Source organism: Cygnus atratus, chromosome 2 (genome assembly GCF_013377495.2).
Source record: "Cygnus atratus isolate AKBS03 ecotype Queensland, Australia chromosome 2, CAtr_DNAZoo_HiC_assembly, whole genome shotgun sequence".
NCBI lineage: Eukaryota > Metazoa > Chordata > Aves > Anseriformes > Anatidae > Cygnus > Cygnus atratus.
Genome location: NC_066363.1, coordinates 70,517,872 through 70,540,962, shown reverse-complemented (window position 1 = coordinate 70,540,962; position 23,091 = coordinate 70,517,872). Strand labels below are relative to the sequence as shown.

Here is a 23,091-nt window from a genome sequence, read left to right as displayed (position 1 = left end):
AGTGGTGGCATCGTAAGTGAAAGACAACTGTGCTCTACCCATGAGATCCAAAGGCCACTGAGTCCGTAAATGTGTCCTGTGGATTTCAAACTGGGCTCTTCATATCTTCCCAAACCAGGTGTTTGCTATTGTCCTTTGTGCAATTCATGTAAGAGTACTCTCAGATAAAAGAAGGAACATTGCCTTTTTAAAACAACAAATGAAAGGGTCAAGATCACAATTTTTCTGCTTCTCTGTACTCTGTTGAAACATAATGGCAGAAATCCAGCCTCTCAAGTCTTTATGGATAACATCCACAGTGTATCCAGTAAAAGGCTTTGGCACAAACAAAAGAAAAAAATAGTGCCTCAAGAATGCCCATCTCAGGTATCACTGAATTTGGAACATGTTTTTTGTTTAGAGGATGCTCGGTGAACACTTGGAAAATGTGGTATACCCAGCAGGAATGTTGTCAATACAAGTGAAAGATTCCCAGCAACTGGGAACAGACCACTGGGGACCTTCTTCTGAATTTTATTTTTAAACAAAAAGAAGTGACTGTAGCCTTGACTGTTTTGAGCTGAAGTCCTCCCCGAAATAAATCTTCCAGTATCATGTAAATGAAAAATGAATTTCCAGTTACCAGTGCTGCTGGGATGTACTGTTACAGTCTGTAGAATCATTTTGCTGCTGGCAAAAGCCAGTGCAGCCAAGTCAAAGCACACGTGATAATATTTAAATGATTACTTTGCAAAAAGTGTGATGAGCTTCCAAAAGCATGTGTTACTGTGGTTTGCTCTGATCTCTAAACCTTGTATATTTACTGTTTGACTGGTTGAGGCTCTTTAAAACAAACAGCTCACAAATGAGTAATTCTGCTACTGAATATATCAACCAATCTTTATTGCATCCCAGATGATGAAGTGTAATGGTTATACAGAGTGTTTAAATAAGCCACGGAGCAATTTCCAGCAGCGATATATATGCTGAAACCCCCATTAAATTAATATTATATTAATTTTACATTAATATATCAAATAAATATAAATAAACCTGGAAATCTTAAATAACATTAGATTTCAGATTGGATATGTGAAACTATGAGAACCAGCTGCTGTTGGTTTCAGCAGGAATCTATGGATGTTCAGTGCTTTCAGTTTTACTGTCTACAAAAGTATATAGGTAATAAGGAGGATAACCTGTACACTTTTGCCAACATTTTTCAAATATTGGTGTAATTACAGTGTGGTGAATAGAACTCTTGCTAGAAGTAGCCACCTTGACAACAACTACTTGTCTTTGGACCTGACCTGACACGTAACTCAGTTTCCCTACTCAATAATTCTGTTTTCCCTGGTGTTCACAGTTGCAATGTAGTTACAGTGTACCTGCTGCCTCAGCATGTCATCTCCAATACCATCCCAGGACAGAAAGCTCTTCAGGACGGGCTATGGTTTTGTGCTCTGTCTACCTAATGGTACCCTGGCAGTCCTGTAATTATCACAATGTAAGAATCTGCGTGCCTACTGCAGGGTTAAATATATCTTTGTGAGTGTACATTATGTGTTTGATAAAAGAATAAACTCCTGTTTAACATGTGCCTAAGCACTTGCAGTATATAAGTGTGTGGCTTTAGAGATTCAGAGGTCTGTATTAGCGTGCATACACTACCAAATAAGTGTTTAGAAGAGATAATGAAATCAGTAGGAAATGATGTGCTCTATTTATTTTTATTAATTTTCTGTAAAAGGTTGGGTTTTGTCAAAGATTATTTTACTTGATAGCTGTTTTTAACATTTGTGCAAATGTTTTGTGCACAAAAGATGCATCTTGTAAAGAGCTTTTGATAAAATGGTCTCTAAAATCATGCTTAAACCCCTACAGTCATCGTCTGCATCATGATTAGCCATTGCAGCTTAGCTGTAAGTGTCACAGGGAAATGAGAGCTGGGGATAATATGTCTGGATGCATGTGTGTGTATTCATGAACAACAGCACCTTTCTGAAGTACATGGTATTAATAAAAACCCTGATTTTCAGCTCCTACTTCTCTGATCAGAATACGAATTAGGCTACAGAGAACAGCCAAATAACAGAGGGCATGGTTGGGAAAACCTGTGTTATTCTTATCATACCTGCCCTCAATTTCTTTCATCCTCATGGATCATAGTAGTGACTACCTAAAACAGAATGTGAAAAGTAACTCATGTTTTGGTGTGCGTATGCTGCAGAGGATTGGTCTTGCTTCCACAGTTTTTCAAAAATTAAATAATGGGAGAAAATGACCTCTTCTGAGGATTGCTTGCATCCTCCTGCGTGTGGATTAAATTCACTTTGTATAATTATCCCCACATATCCCTCTTCTCCTAAATCAGGAATAACGAACCAATTTTCTTGTAAAGCAGGAAGAAAGAAACAGCATTCCTGGACAAGTATCCTGCTCATAGGGGTTTGATTGAGTGTGTACTTATCACTATAACTGTTCTTTACATTTTGTAATTTCATATTTAAACATTTAGTGTACTTCTTGTGCTTTTATGGCTTGGACTGTTCTTGGCTTCTTGGTCTGTTTTGGCGTCTTTGTCGTTTTCTGTTTCTAAGTGTTACTCTATAACAAGAATGTAGCTTCGGGGATGCTCAAAGTCTGTCTGAAAGGAAAAATGAAAGACTTTTCTCCCTGTTCTGAGTATTGAGTAAGAAAGTAGAGCCTTTCATTTCAGTCCCTCTCTAGCTTACCTCTTCTGAGGTTGTCATTTGTATGAATTTAGTACTGAGGGTGGGGAAAAAATGGAGTTGACTACTCTAAAGAATAAAGTGCTGGATTTGGCCAAAAGTCATCGGAACCTGAGCTGTGTGTGGCACTGCATTTTCTCCAAGTGAAGAAGGAAACCCGTATGTTTCAGAGGCACTGGAAATCATGGAAAATATTTCAAAACTACAACTCATCTGCTCAGATAAGTTTCTCTACATAGCAGTTAAGCTCTTTCAATTTCCTAGGGATCGTAGACTTTTTTTTTTCTTTCAGTGCTATCTAAAGTAGCATTTTCCATACAATACAGATTAGCTCATAAGACTGACAAGGATGGACGGATGAGGACATTTTCTTCTCATTCTATGACAGCTGTAGCAATGTCCAGAGCCTCATGTGAAGTTGCCTCTGTTGAAGAAGTATGAAACATCATCAAAATTGACTGGAAATCTCTGTGCTTTTTAGGAGGGAGAGAAAAAAATACAGCTTGTTAGGCAGGACAGAAGGACTTTTTCAGGACTCACATGTGCCTGTGAGATTTGTGATACATACTTATTATGGTACAAGCCACATTCAGGTGGTCTGGAGATTCACCATTCAAACAACAGCTCTCCAGAATTGGAGAGTTAATGAGCAGAAAAGGAAATATAATCAACAGCACATTAGATGAGATTTCTTGTCTAAGCTGAAATAAAATGTTGGGTGCAATTTGTTTTCATTTTTATGTTACGTATTTGGAAGAAATACATCTTCATATTGCTGCAGTCTCTTTCCAAATGCTTGCATTTTTTATTTCGATATAAATCTTTTATATGAATTGTTGATGTGTGCAGTATTTTACTACACTGAGCTATTTATCTCAGCATTATTATTAAGCATAATGATTAAAAAAAAACACCACGTACAAACAAAACCAACAGAAAGGAGGAAACCCAACTTGTGAGCATGAGAAACGCTGAATGTCTGCAGCAACCAATGCCTTCTGCAGGAACTGCAGGTGCTCAGCACTGCCAAAGAACAAATTCTTAGTGTCTGCTGAGAAGGTGGGGTTTTGCTGGTTTATACCAGTTTATTGTCTGTTCCTTGCAGCCATGCAAGATAGTTCTTAGAAAAATGCAGGGTTGGGACACACAGTCCTCATTCCCTGTCAGTTTGTTTTCTGTGGTCTGTGTCCTCTCTCCTATTTTTATTCCTACTACAGAAAACCTGACAGAGTGATTGTACCTCTGGAGCGGGAGATTTGGGTAGAAAGGACAGACAGAATATGGACATACTGTGCAAAAAGCAGTTTTAGGTGTTGATTATGAGGCTTGGTGTTGCTTCAAAAATGCTGATGCAGCAGCTATCACCAAGTTTCATGATTAAAAAAAAAAAAAAGAGGTTTCTTTCAGGACTCTGGAAATTTATACATCTCCATCCCATTTTCTTGACACAGGCTGGGCCTGGGAAGAGATAATATGGTGTACCCATTTTGAAGATTCCAAATCCACAGGATTCTTTCCCTATGACACAATCTTGCCCATTTTCTATAGAGGACACCACAACATGGGTCGTCCCATCTGTTCCTCTTTGTGTCAGAACAATTCTCTGATGGCAACTGCTTAAATGAAAAAGTGATACCATAAGTTTTTATTTGCTTTTAATAGCCTTGCGTTGATGATTTATGTGTGTGAAATGGGAGAATATTAGCACCATGAAACCAGTTTGCTCAGCAGACTGGCAACTGGCAACCAACAGCCTGAGGAAAGAAGCATGAGTAGACTGTATTTTTCCACAATAGACCTAGAGCTGCCAAAAGAATATGTCAGGCTAATCTCTTCTTCACCCTGCTGTTTTCAAAAGGGGGTTGTAAGAAGCTGAGAAGATGTGAGAGTGAGTAGTAGAGCAAAATTCCCTTCTGGTGGTTCTTCCTGTGAGTCCTATCTCTTCTTGGGAAAAAGAAGTTATTTTTAACTAGTCAAGCACAGAGCGGCATGTTCATCACCAGCATTTAGTCATTTGTATTCATCTTTTTGTCTTTTTCATAATCAGATTGCAAGTGGCAACGCATATCCAGATACTCAAGTGCATGGGTATCTGGAAATATTGCTATACTGTGTGCACAGTAACACTGTGATAACCCTGCTTTTCATAAGAATAAGTCAATCCTTTCATTTCTATATGTCTTCCTGCATTTTTTCAGTTCCTTACTGTCATATAAAAATAACCTTTTCAGTGGCAATACAAGTGGTTCTTTTGTATGTGGAAAACATCAAAAAAGCCATGCATTGTTTCTCATTTTTTTTTACTATAAGGTCTACTTAAAATATTTATTTGCACTCAGAAAAGTGTATTGCAGCTTTAAACTTGGAGCATTGTCTGTGACAAATTTAAATGAGCTTGACTGTAAAATAAAATACTTGCAATTTAAAACAATGTTGTATTTAAGAACACAGTCTCTTTCCAGTGGCACCTCAGAGGTGTAATAACTAGCAGTAATTCTGGATGAACTTGTTTAACCTAAAAGCTTTCTACTGACTCACTCTGCCACAGCATCAGTCTTCTTGTGAATTCCTCCTAGCACTTAGAAAAGGTGGAGCAGCTTATCTAACACGTTTAATTTTTTCATTGGCTGTTACCCATCTTAATTTTTCAGTGCCATATGAGGTATTGACTTTACTTTTTCAGGCAGACTTCTCTACAATAAGCTGTAACTTTTAGCAAGAAAGGTCATATTTATTCTTGTGCATGTGCACGTGTGTGTGCACTTGTGATGAATCTCTCTTTTTTCTTTTCAACAGTTCTTCACTAGCATTGGAAAAGGTGACTGACTGAGATGATATGAAGAGCTACCTGGTGATCACTTATACAGGGCATTTAAGCTCTTTCTTGTTTTGCATCTTCAGGGAATCTGTAACATGGCTGAAGAGAGAAACTGTCATTGTCAATGAGACCCCATGGGGCTTAGTTTAGGTGGGAAGGAGATGGAGTTTGGATGGCCACCTGCACTGCACAGCTGAGAGGGATCTGGTCCACAGACCTGGCCATGCACGAAGCCACAGCTCCTGCTGATGGGCTGCAGCTGCTTCCTCCCTCATTGAAGGCTGAGACTTAGCTAGAAAGTCAGCCTCTGCCCCGTGGCACCTCCCTATTCTTCCTGCATCTGGAACAGCATTTGCTTGTTTTTTTACATTTGACAGCAGTTCAATTTACTGTGTTACTTGATAATGTTGTTTGCTTTCTTGTACTTTCCACAAGGTACTTCCTGTATTTCCGTAATTCTGTGACTGATTTTCCCCAGGGATGAGGAGGGTAAAGGCAAAGAGTGTTTTGTCAAGGTGAGGAACAGCAGTGATTTGTAACCCAATGCAGTTTTAATTATGGAGGCTGCTGCTGGCAAACAAGTGTGTCTCTCTGCCAGACACATGACTTTCTTCAAGGTATTGATCTCTAGAGGGGAGTCTGACATTCATCCTCCTTTTTTGTCCCCATGAAGGGATGTGAACTGCAGTAGCTGGAGTGGAAACTGGTATAATGTTTGATTGGTTTGGGCTGTGGGTTTGGGTTGGCAAGTCTAACCAGCTGTGGTATTGGTAGGCAAAAGCTTCTTGTGGCAGGTTGTAGCTTTCACTTGGGTTCTCTTCTGAAAGTGAAGAACAAGGTCAGAACTGAGGTTCCTAAACACAGCTTGGAAATCAAACATTTCAGTCAATGACCACAAATCAAAACTTTTGGGAGCGAGAAGGAATCAGGTTGGTTAGAAAGTAACAAGAGGGGAAAATGGGGACAGCTGTAGGAATGTTTGGACAATGCTTCCCCTTTTCCCTGTCACAGAGCCCCTAGAAGTCCTGATTGCGTGGTACTGCTGCCATGCCTATGATGAATTGTGTGTAAGCTGGTGTACACCCAGTTCTGTTCAGTAGCTCAACTTGTTATGCTGTCCCTAATACTTGCTTTAAAATGAAAAAAAAATCACTAAAGTAGTAAAAGAAAGGATATTTGGTTTAGTAATACTGTAGTTACCAGAATGCCATGAAAGAAGCAATTTCCTTTAAGACAAAAGACCTGTTATGCTGTATCTAACTATCCAGCTCAAGTACACTGTCTACTGTGTTGGCAAACAGAAGAGCAAGTATGAAAGCAGTGTGATCCTTCTCTAATTTTACTGATCCAGCTGATGGCAATGAGAGTTGCTGAACCAAAAATGTGGTTGGATCACTCTGTTTAATAGTTACTTAAAGACCTCTTCACTCTGAATTTTAGTTCCTTGTTGGTCTTCCTTCCACTCTTCTGTAACAGATCTTCAGTTACACTATGCACAGGGTGGGGAAAAAAAAGTACCCTTTAGTTCATTTGAAACCTGATGCTTCCTTTGTGCTCTCCTCTTTTCTCCTTGCTTCTGTGTGAAATGGTGAATAGTGAATGAATTCATGGTCTGAAGGGGTTTGGGGCACTCAAGGCACTCACATGATCTTCAAACCAAGGACAGAGCATTCTCACCCATGTGTGAAGGAAACCTCTTCCACTCAGAAAATGGTCCCTGTGTATAAGCAGAGTGCCTGAAACAGGGAACAGCTGATGTTCCCATGGACACGCGGTGTTCCCTATATCTGTATGTGAGCTTGCAGAGATAAGCACATCTGTCAGGGGAGCAGACTGCTGTCTGAACGGGGCTGATCCTACTGTGTGTGCCCCTGTGCACGGAGAAGCTTGGAGCATCGCTGCAGTCTAATGCTCTTCTGCAGCTCCCCTCAGGAAGACAGAACAGTGCGTCACTCCCAAAATTGTCCTTTCACGTTGTTTTTAAAAGTTTAATCCCTGAACATATCTGCATATCTGCTTAGTGGAATTTATAAGTTCTCTGTTGAAATTTCTCAATTTTCTCCTTTTGATATGTGTGTGCACCCATGTTTATACATAAATATATACATATGTGTGTGGGTGTATACACATATGAATATATAGAACTTACTATATATAACTAAGAAAAAGAGTAATTCCATGAACGAAAGCAGAGAAAACTTATCATAATGGAACATTGTAACTGCGAATTTTAAGCCATGACATCCAAGAAATTCAAAATTATGTTTCCTGCAGCAACTCTAATTTGTCTACACTGGTCATAAATACAAAAGTGTAAATCTAGCAGCATACACACTAATTCAGGATACTTCATTATATGCAAGGGGGCTAAGTTACAGTTGTAAATTTGCAACTTCAAATTTCATGCCTGTTGCGTGTTTAAATTTCCTGTGATGACACTGAATGTTGTTTCAGCCTGGAATATATTAAGAAAAGTTTAGCTGTTACAAGAACGTAGCTTTCATTTCAATGAGAATATTACATTACATTAAGACACTGTAGCATTTATATACATATTTTTCCAAAACACGGGCGATGCAGGACTGTTAAAGCTTGGCAGCCACGATGCTGCTAAGTCTCACATTTTTCTGACTAGACTGCTGATGGCAGTAAAGCATGGTTGGCTTTTTAATAGTTTGGCTATTGTGTAGTTGCTAACCCAGTTTTTGGTACTTGTCATTGTTAACCTTGCATTTGTGTCACAGCTGTCAAAACGCAGCTACAGCTTTTTCCTCTGCCATGTTCATAGTTCCTTGTTTGCATCACCCCAGCTGTACCTGGCAGCACCTGAGTGAGCAGCCACATCACAAAACTTCTCCTGTCCCCTCAGCATATTGCACTCATAATTACTGTGTCTGGAAAAATGTCTTTTTTTGCTAACACTAAATATTTGTGGAAAGCCCTGAGGGCCTTCCTGTTTTCAGAACTCTGGGCTGAAGATGTTCTGTGGCCTTGTGCTGGCTGGTTCACTACCTCCACTGACTGTGTGCTATCTCCAGCCCTTTTCCTCAAGAGGTGGTGGCTTCCACCTTGATATGCTCTCTCCTGCATGGCTGTGAGGTGTCTGGGCCCAGGCTAGCTGACCGTCCTGTGCAGATGAGCAGAGGTGACTGCTGCTAACCACGTGATTGCTTTTGTCAGGGCATCAAGAGTAGAGCCCTGGGGTGGCAACATGCAGAGGCCAAGTATTTCCAGCTGTCTATCCAATGCCTCAACATGCTGAAGTTCTTCATCCAGCATGTATTATACATAAACCACTGGTCAATGCAATTTTCAGCTAGCTGCACCAGGCTGTGAACTGCAATGGTGGAGGAACAGGCCTGTGTTTTTGTAAGCTGCTGCAGAGGCAGTGAGTGATCTATAGCACAAAAATCATAGAATCACAGAATGGTTTGGGTTGAAAGGGACCTTAAAGCCCATCCAGCTCCAACCCCCTGCCATGGGCAGGGACACCTCCCACCAGATCAAGTTGCCCAAAGCCCCATCCAACCTGGCCTTGAACACCTCCAGGGATGGGGCATCCACAGCTTCTCTGGGCAGCCTGTGCCAGTGCCTCAGCACCCTCTGAGTGAAGATTTTATTTTTTATATCTAATCTAAATCTACCCTCTTTTACTTTAAAGCCATTCCCCCTTGTCCTGTTCCTACCCTCCCTGACACAGAGTCCCTCCCCAGCTTCCCTGCAGGACCCATGTAGGTATGGGAAGGCTGCTATAAGGTCTCCCCAGAGCCTTCTCTTCTCCAGGATGAACAACCCCAGCTCCCTCAGCCTGTCTTTACAGGAGAGGTGCTCCAGCCCCTTGATCATCTTTGTGGCCCTCCTCTGGACTCGCTCTGACAGGTCCATGTCCTTCTTGTTGAAATGGAAAGCAAATGCAACATTAAAGTAGCGTCATGGTGACGAAACTGCGATGTGACCAGAGAAAGGGTGCTGAGCTGCCTGTGTGTCAGCAGTGCTGTCTGCCCAGGCTGACCGGTGCGTGGCAGCAGCGTTCTGCTGGTGGGATCAGTTCTACCTTCTCCTGAACCTATTTTGGGTTATGTGGTAATCTTTTAAAAAACAAACACACACACACAAACAAACAAACAAACAACAACAACAACAAAACATAAGGGGGCTGAAGGGGTGGTGGAGTGAGGGATGGCAGTGCTTCCAGGGATGGGCAGCATGCTGGGAGTTGTGACCAGGGTCCTGTTGGCTTCTCTGAGCGCTTTGCTGGAGAAGTGCTCACAACCAAAGTTGTGAGGAAGAGGTAGTTGGAGGTAGTGGCTGGACATCACAGCAGAGCCAAAAATGTAGAAAGAATGCATCATGCTTGAGAGGGGCCTCTAAAACGTCTGTAAATTCATAAGAAAATGGTGTTTGGAGCTGCTGTTTGCCTTGAACCTGAAAAGTGATTAAAGTTGATAGGCTTTAGACTGCTCTCGTTAAAGGGCAGGGGAGTTCAGAGAGGAGGACAATATTGACAATTGGACTTGTTAGGCCACAGTATGTGTTTGCTGGGGTGTCTTTGTGCAACCTTAGTAACTTCATTCTGACCTGCCATCTGGAAATGCTTGTCCTATGCTCTTCACGTTTTAAGTGTGGCTAATAAACAATTATGTAGCTCATGTAGCTTTACAACAAACAGATCAATACATTTGAGAGCTAGGAATTTTATCATTATACTGACTTTAGTGTTGATATAATACTTTCTGCAATGATATTGACTGCAGACAGGTGGTGAAGGGAAAGTATAATATGGGATTATTGCCTTGTATTGCCTTGATTTTCTTTTTTTTTTTTCCTTTTTTTTTCTTTTTGTATTATAAGGCTCTGATAATGCGTAAGTATCTAAGTATCTAATAATAAACAAGTTTCGCTTACTGCTTTAAGCATTTGTCCTTCCAGTCTACATAACCCTCCTCAACACATGCACAAGCATATTCAAGTGTGCACACAAAATTACAGTTCTGTTTCAAAGTTAGTAACACCGTGCTTTTACTCAATGAAACAGTTTTCCTATAGAGTTGATAGCGCAGAAGGAAGGCCAGATCCTGCAGATTACTACATTTCTGAATAAATTTGCTCGTATTGAATTTGATGACACTGATAGTCTAAGTCAGTATTCAGGTAAGTTTGCAAGATCTGACCACATTGGGTCCCTGTGTACACCTCATTTAGAGTGGGAAAGAGAGTGTTCTTTTCATGTGCCTGCTGCTTTTGAAATTGATAATTAATACTCACTCACTCTGAATTATGGGTACTCTGCTCCTGTTGAGTTTTAGGTATTACTGACTTACTTGAATATATAATTATTTTTCTTCAGTTTCTTTCTCTCTGTGGGAGTGAAAGAAACCACATGCCCAAACTTAGTGGTCATGCTTAGGCTCATGAGCCACATATGTTTGAAAACTAAATGCTGTGAAGCTGGGAGTTCAGTGAGTTTTTGATTAGTCACTACAAGCTTTGAAACATGCTCAGTAGGTTGCTGAAATACATCACTGGTAAATGTGGTGGTAGTCTGGGGTGAGAATATAGGTGTCTACTGCAGGATCATAACTATATTTACGTTAAGATGTGTATCAGGTTGTTGACGGAGAGGAGTATTTCCAGCATTTACAGCTGTGACTTTAGTGCAGCAGAGGAGATGTTTACATTTAATTCATTAACTTCTGGTATTTCATCAAAAGCTCTTGCATGATGGCTTTATTGTATGAGTTTTTTTGAATTTGATGTACAGGATGTGAATTCATGTGACAATTTCATTCCTTTAACAAGTTGGATAATTCTTTGCAATTCAAAACTTAGTAACTGCGTTGGGGAGGGGAGGTATTAATTTTTAAATTGCATTGTATTCCTAATCATATGTTTATTGACTGTTTACACTGTACAGAACAGGATTTGTGTAAATCAGCATGCTATAAATTTGCCTTTTTAACAGGTTTATTGCTTGAGCACGTATTCACTTAGGATTTCACTGTTGCATTGTAAAACATTCCCAGGGAAGGAATACATTTTTGAGTGAGATGCTATGATCTATGGACCAAGGTGTACACATCATCTCTCAAAAATACATACACACAATAAGAAAAGCTGTTTTCTCTTTCAGACCCCCAAAATCTTGTGCTAAAGTACTTAAAATTCAAATGCAATACATTAATGGAAGGCAGGAGTAAGATACTGCATGACCTAGATGGCATGAAAGAAGAGCATTGACAGTTTCTTTTCTTTAAAGGGGGAAACATCTCAGCAAAGGCAAAGCCTGAAACCCACCGACTCCAGGGAAGTTTCATCAAAACTGAAAAATTAATAATTGTCTTGTTTTCTTTCATTTCCTTTTTTTTTTTTTTTTTTTTGCAAGTAACAAGATGCACTGTTTTGACCACAAAATCAGGCCATTCTGTCTGCAGCAAAGATGCTATGGTTTCCCCTTTATATTTAAGAGATTGCTGTGGTATTTGTGGAATTAATAGCTATGCTACTAGCAATATGGTTTTTTTTTTTTATAATATCTATAAAGATCTATTGGGAAGTAAACTGATCCCTCTCTTTAAGCCAAAATGTGTCCCTATTTGTAACCTTTCAATATGCAGGCACCTATTTATAAGACTTTCTTAGCATGAAATTGGACGTTACAAATGATAAAAATGATAAAAATGTTTAACAACAATATAAAATACATAGAAATTCTGTACATTCGTTTGGTAAGGATTGAATTTGTGAAAAATCCGAAAAAGGCTTTTAAAAAGTGAAATTCTACCCAATGAATAGTATTAAAATGATCTCTTGCTTTAAAGCAGCTCTGATCCAAAAGTGTGTTCAGGCTCATAAATATTAATTTTAGCAAATGCAAGTTTTTTCCTTTATTCCTTTCTTTTAGAATCTCAGAGCCAAAACATTTAGGGAAAAAAATGAAAGAAAGAAAGAAAGAAAGAAAGAAAGAAAGAAAGAAAGGTATTTTAATTTAGTTCTTGCTCATAATTAGCAGAATTAATGCTTATCCTAACTGCAGAGGCAAGTTTTTACTTTAGTGCCCCAGTAAGTTCAACCTCATTTAAAAAAAAAAAGAGAAGTCGGGGGGAAGACCGAAGGTGTCATCTTTGTTATTTACCTGCAAGATGTTGGCTGAGGACAGAACAGGAGATTGAGTTTGAGGAATTGGCAGCTAGAAGTCTTTTTCCTCTGAATGAATGAATTGAAGTGGTTATGAGAGGATCTTTAAAAGAAATTTTCTAGTACAAAGTCCTGTATCTAAGTTGTTTATGAGGTCAGCTTGCATTTCAAAAGTATTTCAGAAAGCTTTCAAAACGTGCGCTGTTTGTATTATACCAACTCAAAACAGAGTTATAGGTATTCCTGACAAAGCCAAACGCTTACAAAAGTATCTTTTTAATTTTTTTTTTTTTTAGCCACTCAGCAGATACCCACCTTTGATTAACGACATCTCCTTTTGGCTGCCTTCTGAGAGATACTCCAAGAATGATTTCTATGAGTTGGCCCGAACCATTGGTGGAGACCTCATAGAAAAGGTTGTCCTACTGGATGAATTTACCCATCCAAAGTAAGTAAAACCTCTAACATATTTTTCCTGTTGTCAGAATATAAATATTTTAGTGCTGTATACCAAGGAGTTCTTGATGTTTACAATGTCTGTGCATTTCCTTTTTTAGCTCCAAAGCATCTTTTACTACACTTTTGACAATGAACACTTTTACTTAAAAACATTATCTTGGATTTCAGTTTTACATTAGTACTGAGCTTCTGGTATTGAAACTGCAATCCCAATGTGTTGTGCCCATTTAAGCACAACAATAACGAACAACTTCCTTCCTCACTACATCTGCCAATTCATGACACTCATATCCATAATATGTCTGATATCCTAGTCATGGTTTTTGCTGAGCGGCTGGTGTTTGTCTTTTTGTTCTCTTCCTTTCTTTTTCTAGTGCAGATTCACTAGTAGACCTTTACTATAAATGCCATGGATAATAATGATTTGTTGCAGAAGACTATTGTTGGTGTTCAACAGGAAGGAAAAAAAAAGATTTTGTTCCTTTTTCAGATATTTATATTCTTGAACAGTCTCTCAGTATTCAAAATACCTTCTTATTTTTGTAGCAGTACTGACACAACCGTTCTGAGTGTGCAGGTTGCATGTCCAACTGATACTATCAGTTGTATCAGAAATTGACTATCAGCTATTCTGTATGCACCGTTTTTCATTTTGCTCTTTCCAAATCAAGGAGCAAATATGCTGCTGGCTACCCAGTTGGGTTTTAAAATGATGTCTCCTCTGAGTTTTTTTTTATTCCTTTAGAAAGGCAGTTAGTAAATCTATCTGTAATGTAACTTGAAGATGATGGGAAATGGTTCATGTTATTCTCCAACACCTATAGATTATTTCTTTTTACATCCCGGTATTTAACCCTATTTTTCTTTCGAATTTGGTGTGCTGACAGTTCAAATACAGTAGAATTAACATTAATGTTATCTGTAGGAACTGAGGTGATGGACCCATTTCTGGAATTGGTCTTTTCTGTTTGCTCATGCTGAATGTTTATGGTATATGTAGCACCTCTGGTCCTTGCTGTGTTCTATCTACGTTCTGCCTGGTGATACCAAATGTGATCATCTTTGTAGTTAATACTTTTCTTGGGGGAAAATCCTGTGTGTAGCATGAGCATCTCTGCCAAGGGTAAAGGTTTGGAGAAATCTTAATCCCTGCTCCCTCTCGCAGAGGCAGTGTTATTCTGTAGTTACTCCTGTAGCTGGTTTCAGGAATCCGCTTATACAGGGAGAAGCCACATCAGCATCACTTCATTGGTCATAACTCAGCACATGGTTTGTGATCCTCTTCTTTAATCAGAATGATATCTCCCACATTGGTAGAGTGGTGAAGTGGGGACAGGATTCACTACTCTGGATTTCTAGTGTATGTGTTTTGTCTTCTGATATGCTTTGACACATCCTGAACATATACCAGGAAGGACAGTTGCTCAATGCAAGATCTTTTCTTTCTCTGCAAGGAATACACGTCTGGTTCCCTTTGTGACTTCTGCAAATGGGAGGGGAAGGATGGTTCCTCACTGAGAATTTTCACACCAATTTAGGACTTCGCTAGTATTGTCTCTAAAGCCATTAAACCCTCACTCAGCAGACATCAAATATGCTTTGATGCTACAGGGTGGAAACATTTCTCTCCTTCAGGTCTGAAAAATTTGGGTGGGTGTCACTAAGGGATTGTTGGTAAGTAATGCTGTTCCCTCAGATTATTCAACTGCAGCAACAATAAAAAGAAATCTTTTAAAATGCCCTATTAAAAAAAAAATTACAGATAAAGAACATCTTAACCGTAATGGTTACTTTGCCCATTCTTCTTAGAACAGGGTGTGTGCAGATACAAAACTTCTGTGGACTGATGACATAAGCATTGTAAGTCATTTTGTCTGTTCTCCGAAGCCTTTGGAAGACTAACTCGTTGAAAAGAAGGGTGTTCTGCTTAGTCTTAATTCCGAGATAATTGCCTTGTCACAGGAATGGTACAGTGGCTTCTTTAATTCAGTGTTGCAGAAAAGCCTCTGGGCAAAGAAATTAACATAAAAGAGATCCTTACTGTTGGATCTGAATGTTATGGACCTAGATGCTTGTAATCGTTATCTTGAATTTGTAATGATTCTGGTGTGGAGGGTGGGAGAAAAGTGTATAGGATACGGAAGCCAGTAGTGCTGCTGTCTTGAATGTTAGTTACTTATACACAGCTTGATAAGTTCATGCTTGTGGTTGATCACTTTTGGAATTTAAAATTCAGACTTTTTTCATCCTTAAAAAATACCAGTTTCATGCAAGTAAAAGCAAAGGGGAGATGAATTAGGACATCTGGCAGTATTATTTTCCTTCTTAAACTACCTTTCTTAGTTATAGGACTGTAAAGTTTGGAAAACAGAAAATGCTGTACAAATAAAACTAATTTACAACACAGAAAGATGTCTTTTAATTAAGATCCTTTATAGAAGCTGTCTCTGTGATATTGTGTAGTTATCTACAGACTTTTCTGTGGTGTAGAAACCTTTCAAGGTTCCACTAGGCTTCAGACTGATAGCCATGCTGCAGTATATAGCAATAATAGTGTGCATTCACAGTGAAAATGTATTCCCATACAGGGAAAAGGAAAGGGGAAAAAATGAGACAAGTAATTGTTTAAACAAGGAATATATTGCTGAATTAAAAAAAAAAAGTTGCATATCTTGATTATCTACTTCATAAGGTGATGACGTTGAGCTCTCTTCCAGGAAAGCACAGGTAATTAAAGATACAGCAGGAACTATTCTCACTGCTGAAAAGCTCAAATTTAGGAGAAAGCCAAGTTGCTGTGCTAGGTTAATTAAGAACTGTTTCAGCCTAAATGCATCGTAGATAAATTTACTAAACAAGATGCAGTATTGAGGTAAACTGGGTAACATGAGGTATGTGAAGAAGCCTTTCCAGAAAATAAACACTTTTAGTTCAGTTTAGTCTGCAGATGTGTGCTGTCTTTTTTTCTGTGATACCTGAAACTAATTGTGATGGATACCAGCCTACTGGAGCTAGATCAATTGTAAAAAAGTTGCAAGCAGAAAACTATTTCACACTGCAATTGCATGTTACTTTGAGGTGGAAAAATGTTTGTTCCTTATCAGAAAATAATGTATTAGCAGTAGTTAGGACATGTATACACTTCTCTTTTCACCTCTCTTGAATTCTGTTATTTCCTCTTAAATTCTTGTTTACCAGTGTAACAGGTAGACAGAGCAAAGAAATCTAGGTGCTCTGTTCCAAGTAGAGAACTGAATTTTAGCAACTAAACAGAGGTAGGTAACTTTTATATGAAGTGATTCTGAAATCCAGGCTAACTGTAGGGGTGTTCACCAAGAGCCCTATGATTCACATTTCATCCCTTCAGTTTCATCTCAACTATTCCAATTGCATATGCTTCTTTCAAGTCAAAAGTTTTGAACTAAAGGGATAACATGGACTTTTCAGGTGTCTACAATCCCCACATGCCTCTCCATGTTACAGATATGTGCAGGAGGTGTCACATAAAAAGAGATGGCCTGTGGATCCCAGCTCCTAAACAGCACTTGGAACCCCAGGGAACTGGTCAGGTGATTTAGATCTGTCACCAGTCTGGGAAATCTGGGAATATGGGATCCTTAATTAGGAGAGGAGCAGTACCTGTGAGGTATAACTCTTGCATTCAGAACATGAATCTGAGAAAGGGAGTGAGTTGTACGTGAGAATGAAAAGGTCAGAGGATAATCCTGTCTGCTGTTGATACCTTCCCATTGCCCTTCAGGTAAAAGACCATCAAAGAGTGGCATGCCCAAACACAGATGGGAAAGTAAGGCGCACTGTCACCTGATTTTTAGGATATTCCTGGAACCTAAACGTTGTATAAGGCTTGTGCTGAGACCACAGTCGATGTAACTTCACCCATTGTGGATAACGCACAACATGGCTGCAACACTGCCGTTAACTAGGCATATAAAGAATAAATAGATGGATATGAACAAAAAGTTATGGCTTTGCTGAAATGCCAAGGAAATTGACTTAAATCACGGCAAGAACAGTGTTAGGGGACCTGTAAGGCAGACTGAATAGACAAGAAACATCCCTTAGCCCTGAGCAAAATGTTTTTCATGATTCGTCTTGCAGATTTAAGCTCTCCTTTGCTTGATACATTAGCTGCAAACAGTTAGATTTTCATATGTTTGATTAGTGGAACATATCTGGCTGTGCATGGTTTACAAAATCACTTCACTCTGACTTGCCTTGAGTCGTCAGCTCCAGTGTGTTGTGGGAGCTGTGTGTGACCAGCCACTGGAAGGTAATGGCACTGTTTCTGCTACCTGGCTGAATTATTTCTTTCAAATCCTCTGAGATCTTTAAGGACCTTTAAGCATTGCTGTGCAAATACATGATGAATAAGGTTTTGTGACTGACATTCTTCCCTTTGGAACATTCCAGTTCTTTGCAAAAACAGAGGGAATATTTTGGACTATATTGATACTGAAAGGGAAAATGTCAGACAGTTTTTCTCTTACTTTTTTTTTTTTTGCAATGGCTGTTGTACCCTCCATAACTTTAAGTTCAGGTCTTCTATTACTCAACTTGTCAAAAATGTCTCATCAATATGAATATCCTTCAGAAGTTAAATCAGAAAATAGTCCCCTTCTCAGTGGTTGAGACTTGCCCAGTTTCAGAAAGGAAACAGGCTTCAAAGAGAAAAAGAAGGCTGGCTGAATGACAATTAAAAGATAGAAAGGTCTTTGCTCATTATAAGTAAGCAAAATATAAATAATCAAAACTGCTGCCATCCAGAGAATTCCAGTACAAGCAGTATGTTGCATTTCTGAGACATTAAAGTAAGTATTGCAGTCACACACACAAGAAATTCCAGGGGTAGTAAAGAATAAAGACAGTAAATGGAGTTTCATCAGGCTGGCAGCCAGTCACTAGCGGGAGTTCCCCAGGGTTCCATTTTAGGGCCAGTTCTCTTTAATGTTTTTATAAATGACCTGGATGCAGGACTTGAATGCATACTAAGTAAGTTTGTAGATGATACTAAATTGGGAGGAGCTGTTGACTCCCTGAAGGGTAGAGAGGCCTTGCAGAGAGATCTTGACAAATTAGAGGGCTGGGCAATCGCCAGCCACACAAGGCTCAACAAGAGCAAGTGCCAGATTCTACATCTGGGACAGCCCTGGCTATACGTATAGACAGGCGGACGAGAGGCTGGAGAGCAGCCCCATGTAAAGGGATCTGGGGGTTCTGGTTGATGACAAGTTGAACATGAGCCAGCAGTGTGCCCTGGCAGCCAAAAGGGCCAGCTGTGTCCTGGGGTGCATCAGGCACAGCACTGCTAGCTGGTTGAGGGAAGGGATTGTTCCGCTCTGCTCTGCTCTGGTGTGGCCTCACCTCGAGTACTGTGTGCAGCTTTGGGCACCACAGTATAAAAACGACATAAAACTATTAGAGAGTGTCCAAAGGAGGGCTACAAAGATGGTGAAGGGTCTAGAGGGGAAGATGTCTGAGGAGTGGCTGAGGTCCCTTGGTTTGTTCAGCCCAGAGCAGACCAGGCTGAGGGGAGGCCTTGTGGCCTGCAGCTCCCTCACGAGGGGAGCGGAGGGGCAGGCACTGAGCTCTGCTCTCTGGGGAGAGCGACAGGACCTGAGGGAACAGCATGGAGCTGGGACAGGGGAGGATCAGGCTGGGTGTTAGGAAAAGGTTCTTTACTGTGAGGACAGTTGGGCCATGAAACAGGCTCCCCAGGGAAGTGGTCACAGCACTGAGCCTGCGTGAGTTCAAGAAGTGTTTGGACAACACTCTTAGACATATAGTTTGGTTTTGGGGTGGTCCTTTGTGGAGCCAGGAGTTGGACTTGCTGATCTTTGTGGATCCCTTCCAACTAGGGATATTGTGTGATTCAATGAAAGCATACCTGTCCAAAGTAAGAGAGGAAATACTAGCTAGTTGTACGTGGTAGAAGTGACAATACACTTTTATCCCAAGTTGTCCCCAGTGAAGGGGATGTGCTGCAGCCCCATCAGGCAGAGTCAGAAGAGTCAGGATGAGTACCTGTCCCCCACAAGACAACAACACAGTGAGAACCCAGAACTACTGAGGATGCTTGTCGTTGCTTTGGGTGAGCCCTGCAAGTGTTTTCTTCAGCTCAGCTGTCTCTCTTCTCCTAGGTACGCTGCATAATCCTGTCGAGTGTGATGGGCTCACATCCCTACTCTGAAAAAGTGTTTTCTGAATTCTGCAGTGAGGTAGTTTTCCTACCAGTCTGGGACCTCATTTTTTTATATATTTCTTTTTTAATTTCATGCAAACATTTCTTTTCTGTAGAAAGAGAAGGGAAGGAGGGAAGGAAGGAAGGAAAGATATGCCTCTACATCTTCCTTTGTAAGGAGGATCTGGAGGTTGGCTGAAAAAAAGTATACAATACTGTAATCAAGAAACGCAGTGTGTCCTCAGTGGTACTGAAGAAGTAAATTTTTAATCAGAACAACTAAAAATACACTGAAAAGGCAGTGTGGGAGACAGTAACGAAGGGGGTGGGGTGAGGAGGAGGGGCTGATTTGCTGCATTTTGACAACTACATTGTTAAAAATGTAAGTGGGGAATAGGTAAGAAAGGATTTATTCTTGCCTTTGAGTGAATCTGAGCACATTTCTGGGGTGAGATCTGTACATTTGTAACAGTCTGTTAGGTGAAGGGAAAGGAAATGTATTGGCTGCTGCGATTCTGTTAGGTAGGTGGCCTTTAGAGACTTTGGGAGTACTCAGGTGACCTGTCTCTCTTCTTTTCCAAATAATAAAAGGAACACATTTGACAGGGAAAAGTCAGATCCTATTGACTGCTATGTTCTGTCAAAGCACACCCCTAGCTCCTCATTAGTATGTAGAAAAAAGCAATGCAATAACATTATTTTCCTTTTTATTGCCAGATTTGTTGCACCTTCCCTTATAAAGATGCAGATCAAATCAAATACTTTTAGGTCTGCCTTATTTCTTGAAGACTATTTTCTGTCTTGGTTTTGTCTTGCTTCTGGAGCAGGTGAATTAAGCAGAATCATTCTGAAGCACTGCTTGCTGCTCGTATTACGCAAATTAAAACAATCACTTCAGTCCCTGAACACCTTGTTGTTCTTCAGCCTGAGCACTTTACAATTTGCTGTGGGATTTTTTGAGATTACCTTTAACTGCTGAACTGGCGAAGTCCCAGCAGCGGCTTCTATGCAAAAAAAAAACCAGAATCACAGAATCATCTAGGTTGGAAGAGACCTCCAAGATCATCTAGTCCAACCTCTGTCCTAACACTAACAAGACCTCCACTAAACCATATCACTAAGGACTACATCTAAACGTCTTTTAAAGACCTCCAGGGATGGCGACTCAACCACTTCCCTGGGCAGCCCATTCCAATGCCTAACAACCCTTTCAGTAAAGAAGTTCTTCCTACTATCCAACCTAAACCTCCCCTGGCGCAACTTTAGCCCATTCCCCCTCGTCCTGCCACCAGGCACGTGGGAGAATAGACCAACCCCCACCTCTCTACAGCCTCCTTTCAGGTACCTATAGAGAGCGATGAGGTCTCCCCTGAGCCTCCTCTTCTCCAGGCTAAACAACCCCAGCTCCCTCAGCCGCTCCTCGTAAGACTTGTTCTCCAGACCCCTCACCAGCTTTGTTGCCCTTCTCTGGACTCTCTCGAGCACCTCCATGTCCTTCTTGTAGCGAGGGGCCCAAAACTGAACACAGTACTCGAGGTGCGGCCTCACCAGAGCCGAGTACAGGGGGACAATCACCTCCCTAGACCTGCTGGCCACACTGCTTCTTATGCAAGCCAGGATGCTGTTGGCCTTCTTGGCCACCTGAGCACACTGCTGGCTCATATTCAGCTGCCTATCAACCAGTATTCCCAGGTCCTTCTCTGCCAGGCAGCTTTCCAACCACTCATCTCCCAGCCTGTAGCGCTGCTTGGGGTTGTTGTGCCCCAAGTGCAGGACCCGGCACTTGGCCTTGTTGAACTTCATACAGTTGACCTCAGCCCATCGGTCCAGCCTATCCAGATCCTCCTGCAGAGCCTTCCTGCAACAAACCAAAACAAACCAAACAAAACCAAACCAAAAAAAAAAACAAACACCAGAAGCTACTTTTGATAATTGCTATCAGAGGATCGGTTTGCTATTAATGAACTGTGTTCTCCAGCTCTGGAATTTTTTCTCATTTGGTGAAATGAATAAAATATAATATTTTTAAAGTCGATTAACTGTTTATGGGAGCCTCTGTAACTGGATACTGGTTGACTTCTGACCCTTTCTTCAGCTGTTGCAGTAGAGGATGACTGTATAGTAGCTAGTTAAAGCATTACAGTAGTACCCCCCAGTCCTTTTTTTCTCTTTCTTGTCGCAACTAGAACAGTGCCACCTGTTTCCCCTTGTGAATGAGAACCTTGGCTGTCATTTCTTTTGCCTTATGGGCTTCAACTTAGAAAACATGCCTGTAATGGAAGTTGCTTGCTTTTGAGTGCATTTCACTCCTGGTATGCATGTGTTAGGCATTCCCCTGTGCCTCAAGCCAACCTGATGGGTAGCCAGTGGTGTTTGCTTGATTCACATTCAGAGTGGCCCCAACCACTCTTCAGTTTCTTCCTCTTCCCTTTCTTTTCTCATTTGAAAAGCAGCTGTGTAGAAATATGAGCTCTGTTCTCACAGGAACTCCTGCTTAGAGATGGTCAGAGACTTTATGAACAAATTTGTTCAGCATGAAGACTGGACTGCCCTGAGATAGATGCTTTATGAAGACATATGAGTTCTGGTCCTGTCCTACCAGAACCCAGACAATCTGCCACCCAAGTGCTCAGATGGTACTGTTTTCATCCCACTTCCCTAGAGGTTTAAAGGAGCCCAGCATGTCTGTAAATACAAGGTAGTCCTGCCAAGCTGCTTGCTACATGGCTCCAGGGTGTCTTGAACTTCCCACATTATAGAATCATAGAATCATAGAATATCCCGAGTTGGAAGGGACCCATAAGGATCATCAAGTCCAACTCTTGGCACCGCACAGGTCTGCCCAAAGTTTAGACCATGTGACTAAGTGCGCAGTCCAATCGCTTTTTAAATTCAGACAGGCTTGGTGCAGTGACTACTTCACTGGGGAGCCTGTTCCAGTGTGCGACCACCCTCTTGGTGAAGAACCTCTTCCTGATGTCCGGCCTAAACTTCTCCCGCCTCAGCTTAACACCATTCCCGTGGGTCCTATCACTGGTGTTTACAGTGAATAGGTCACCTGCCTCTCCACTCCCCTTTGCAAGGAAGTTGTAGACCGTGATGAGGTCCCCCCTCAGCCTCCTCTTCTCCAGGCTGAACAGACCCAGTGACCTCAGCCGCTCCTCATATGTCTTCCCCTCTAGGCCCTTCACCATCTTCATCGCCCTCCTCTGGACACTCTCCAACAATGTCCTTTTTGTACTGTGGTGCCCAGAACTGCACACAGTACTCGAGGTGAGGCCGGACCAGCGCAGAGTAGAGGGGGACAATCACCTCCCTCGACCGACTAGCGATGCTGTGCTTGATGCACCCCAGGGTACGGTTGGCCTTCCTGGCTGCCAGGGCACACTGCTGGCTCATCTTCAACTTGCTGTCAACCACAACCCCCAGATCCGTCTCTGTGGGGCTGCTCCCCAGCGTCTCATCGCCCAGTCTGTACGTATAGCCGGGGTTGCCCTGTCCCAGGTGCAGGACCGGCACTTGCTTTTGTTAAACTTCATGTGGTTGGTGATCGCCCAGCTCTCCAATCTGTCCAGATCTCTCTGCAAGGCCTTTCCACCCTCATCAGAGTCCACAACTCCTCCAAGTTTGGTGTCGTCAGCAAATTTGCTCAAAACACCTTCTAGTCCTACATCCAAATCATTTATAAAGACATTGAAGAGGACTGGCCCTAACATGGAGCCTTGAGGGACCCCACTAGTGACCACCCGCCAGCCAGATGTGGCCCCATT

At 41.2% G+C, this 23,091-nt stretch overlaps 1 protein-coding gene across 29 annotated transcripts in view; it reads left to right on the top strand.

The window, feature by feature from the left end:
- FARS2 (phenylalanyl-tRNA synthetase 2, mitochondrial) overlaps nt 1-23,091 on the top strand; it is a 258,563-nt gene that overhangs the window by 152,080 nt on the left and 83,392 nt on the right. For all 29 annotated transcript variants that reach the window (XM_050708627.1, XM_035560308.2, XM_050708636.1 and 26 more), the window contains one exon: nt 12,960-13,111. In XM_050708627.1, the coding sequence (XP_050564584.1) occupies nt 12,960-13,111 (152 nt within the window). The remainder of the gene's footprint in view (nt 1-12,959; nt 13,112-23,091) is intronic.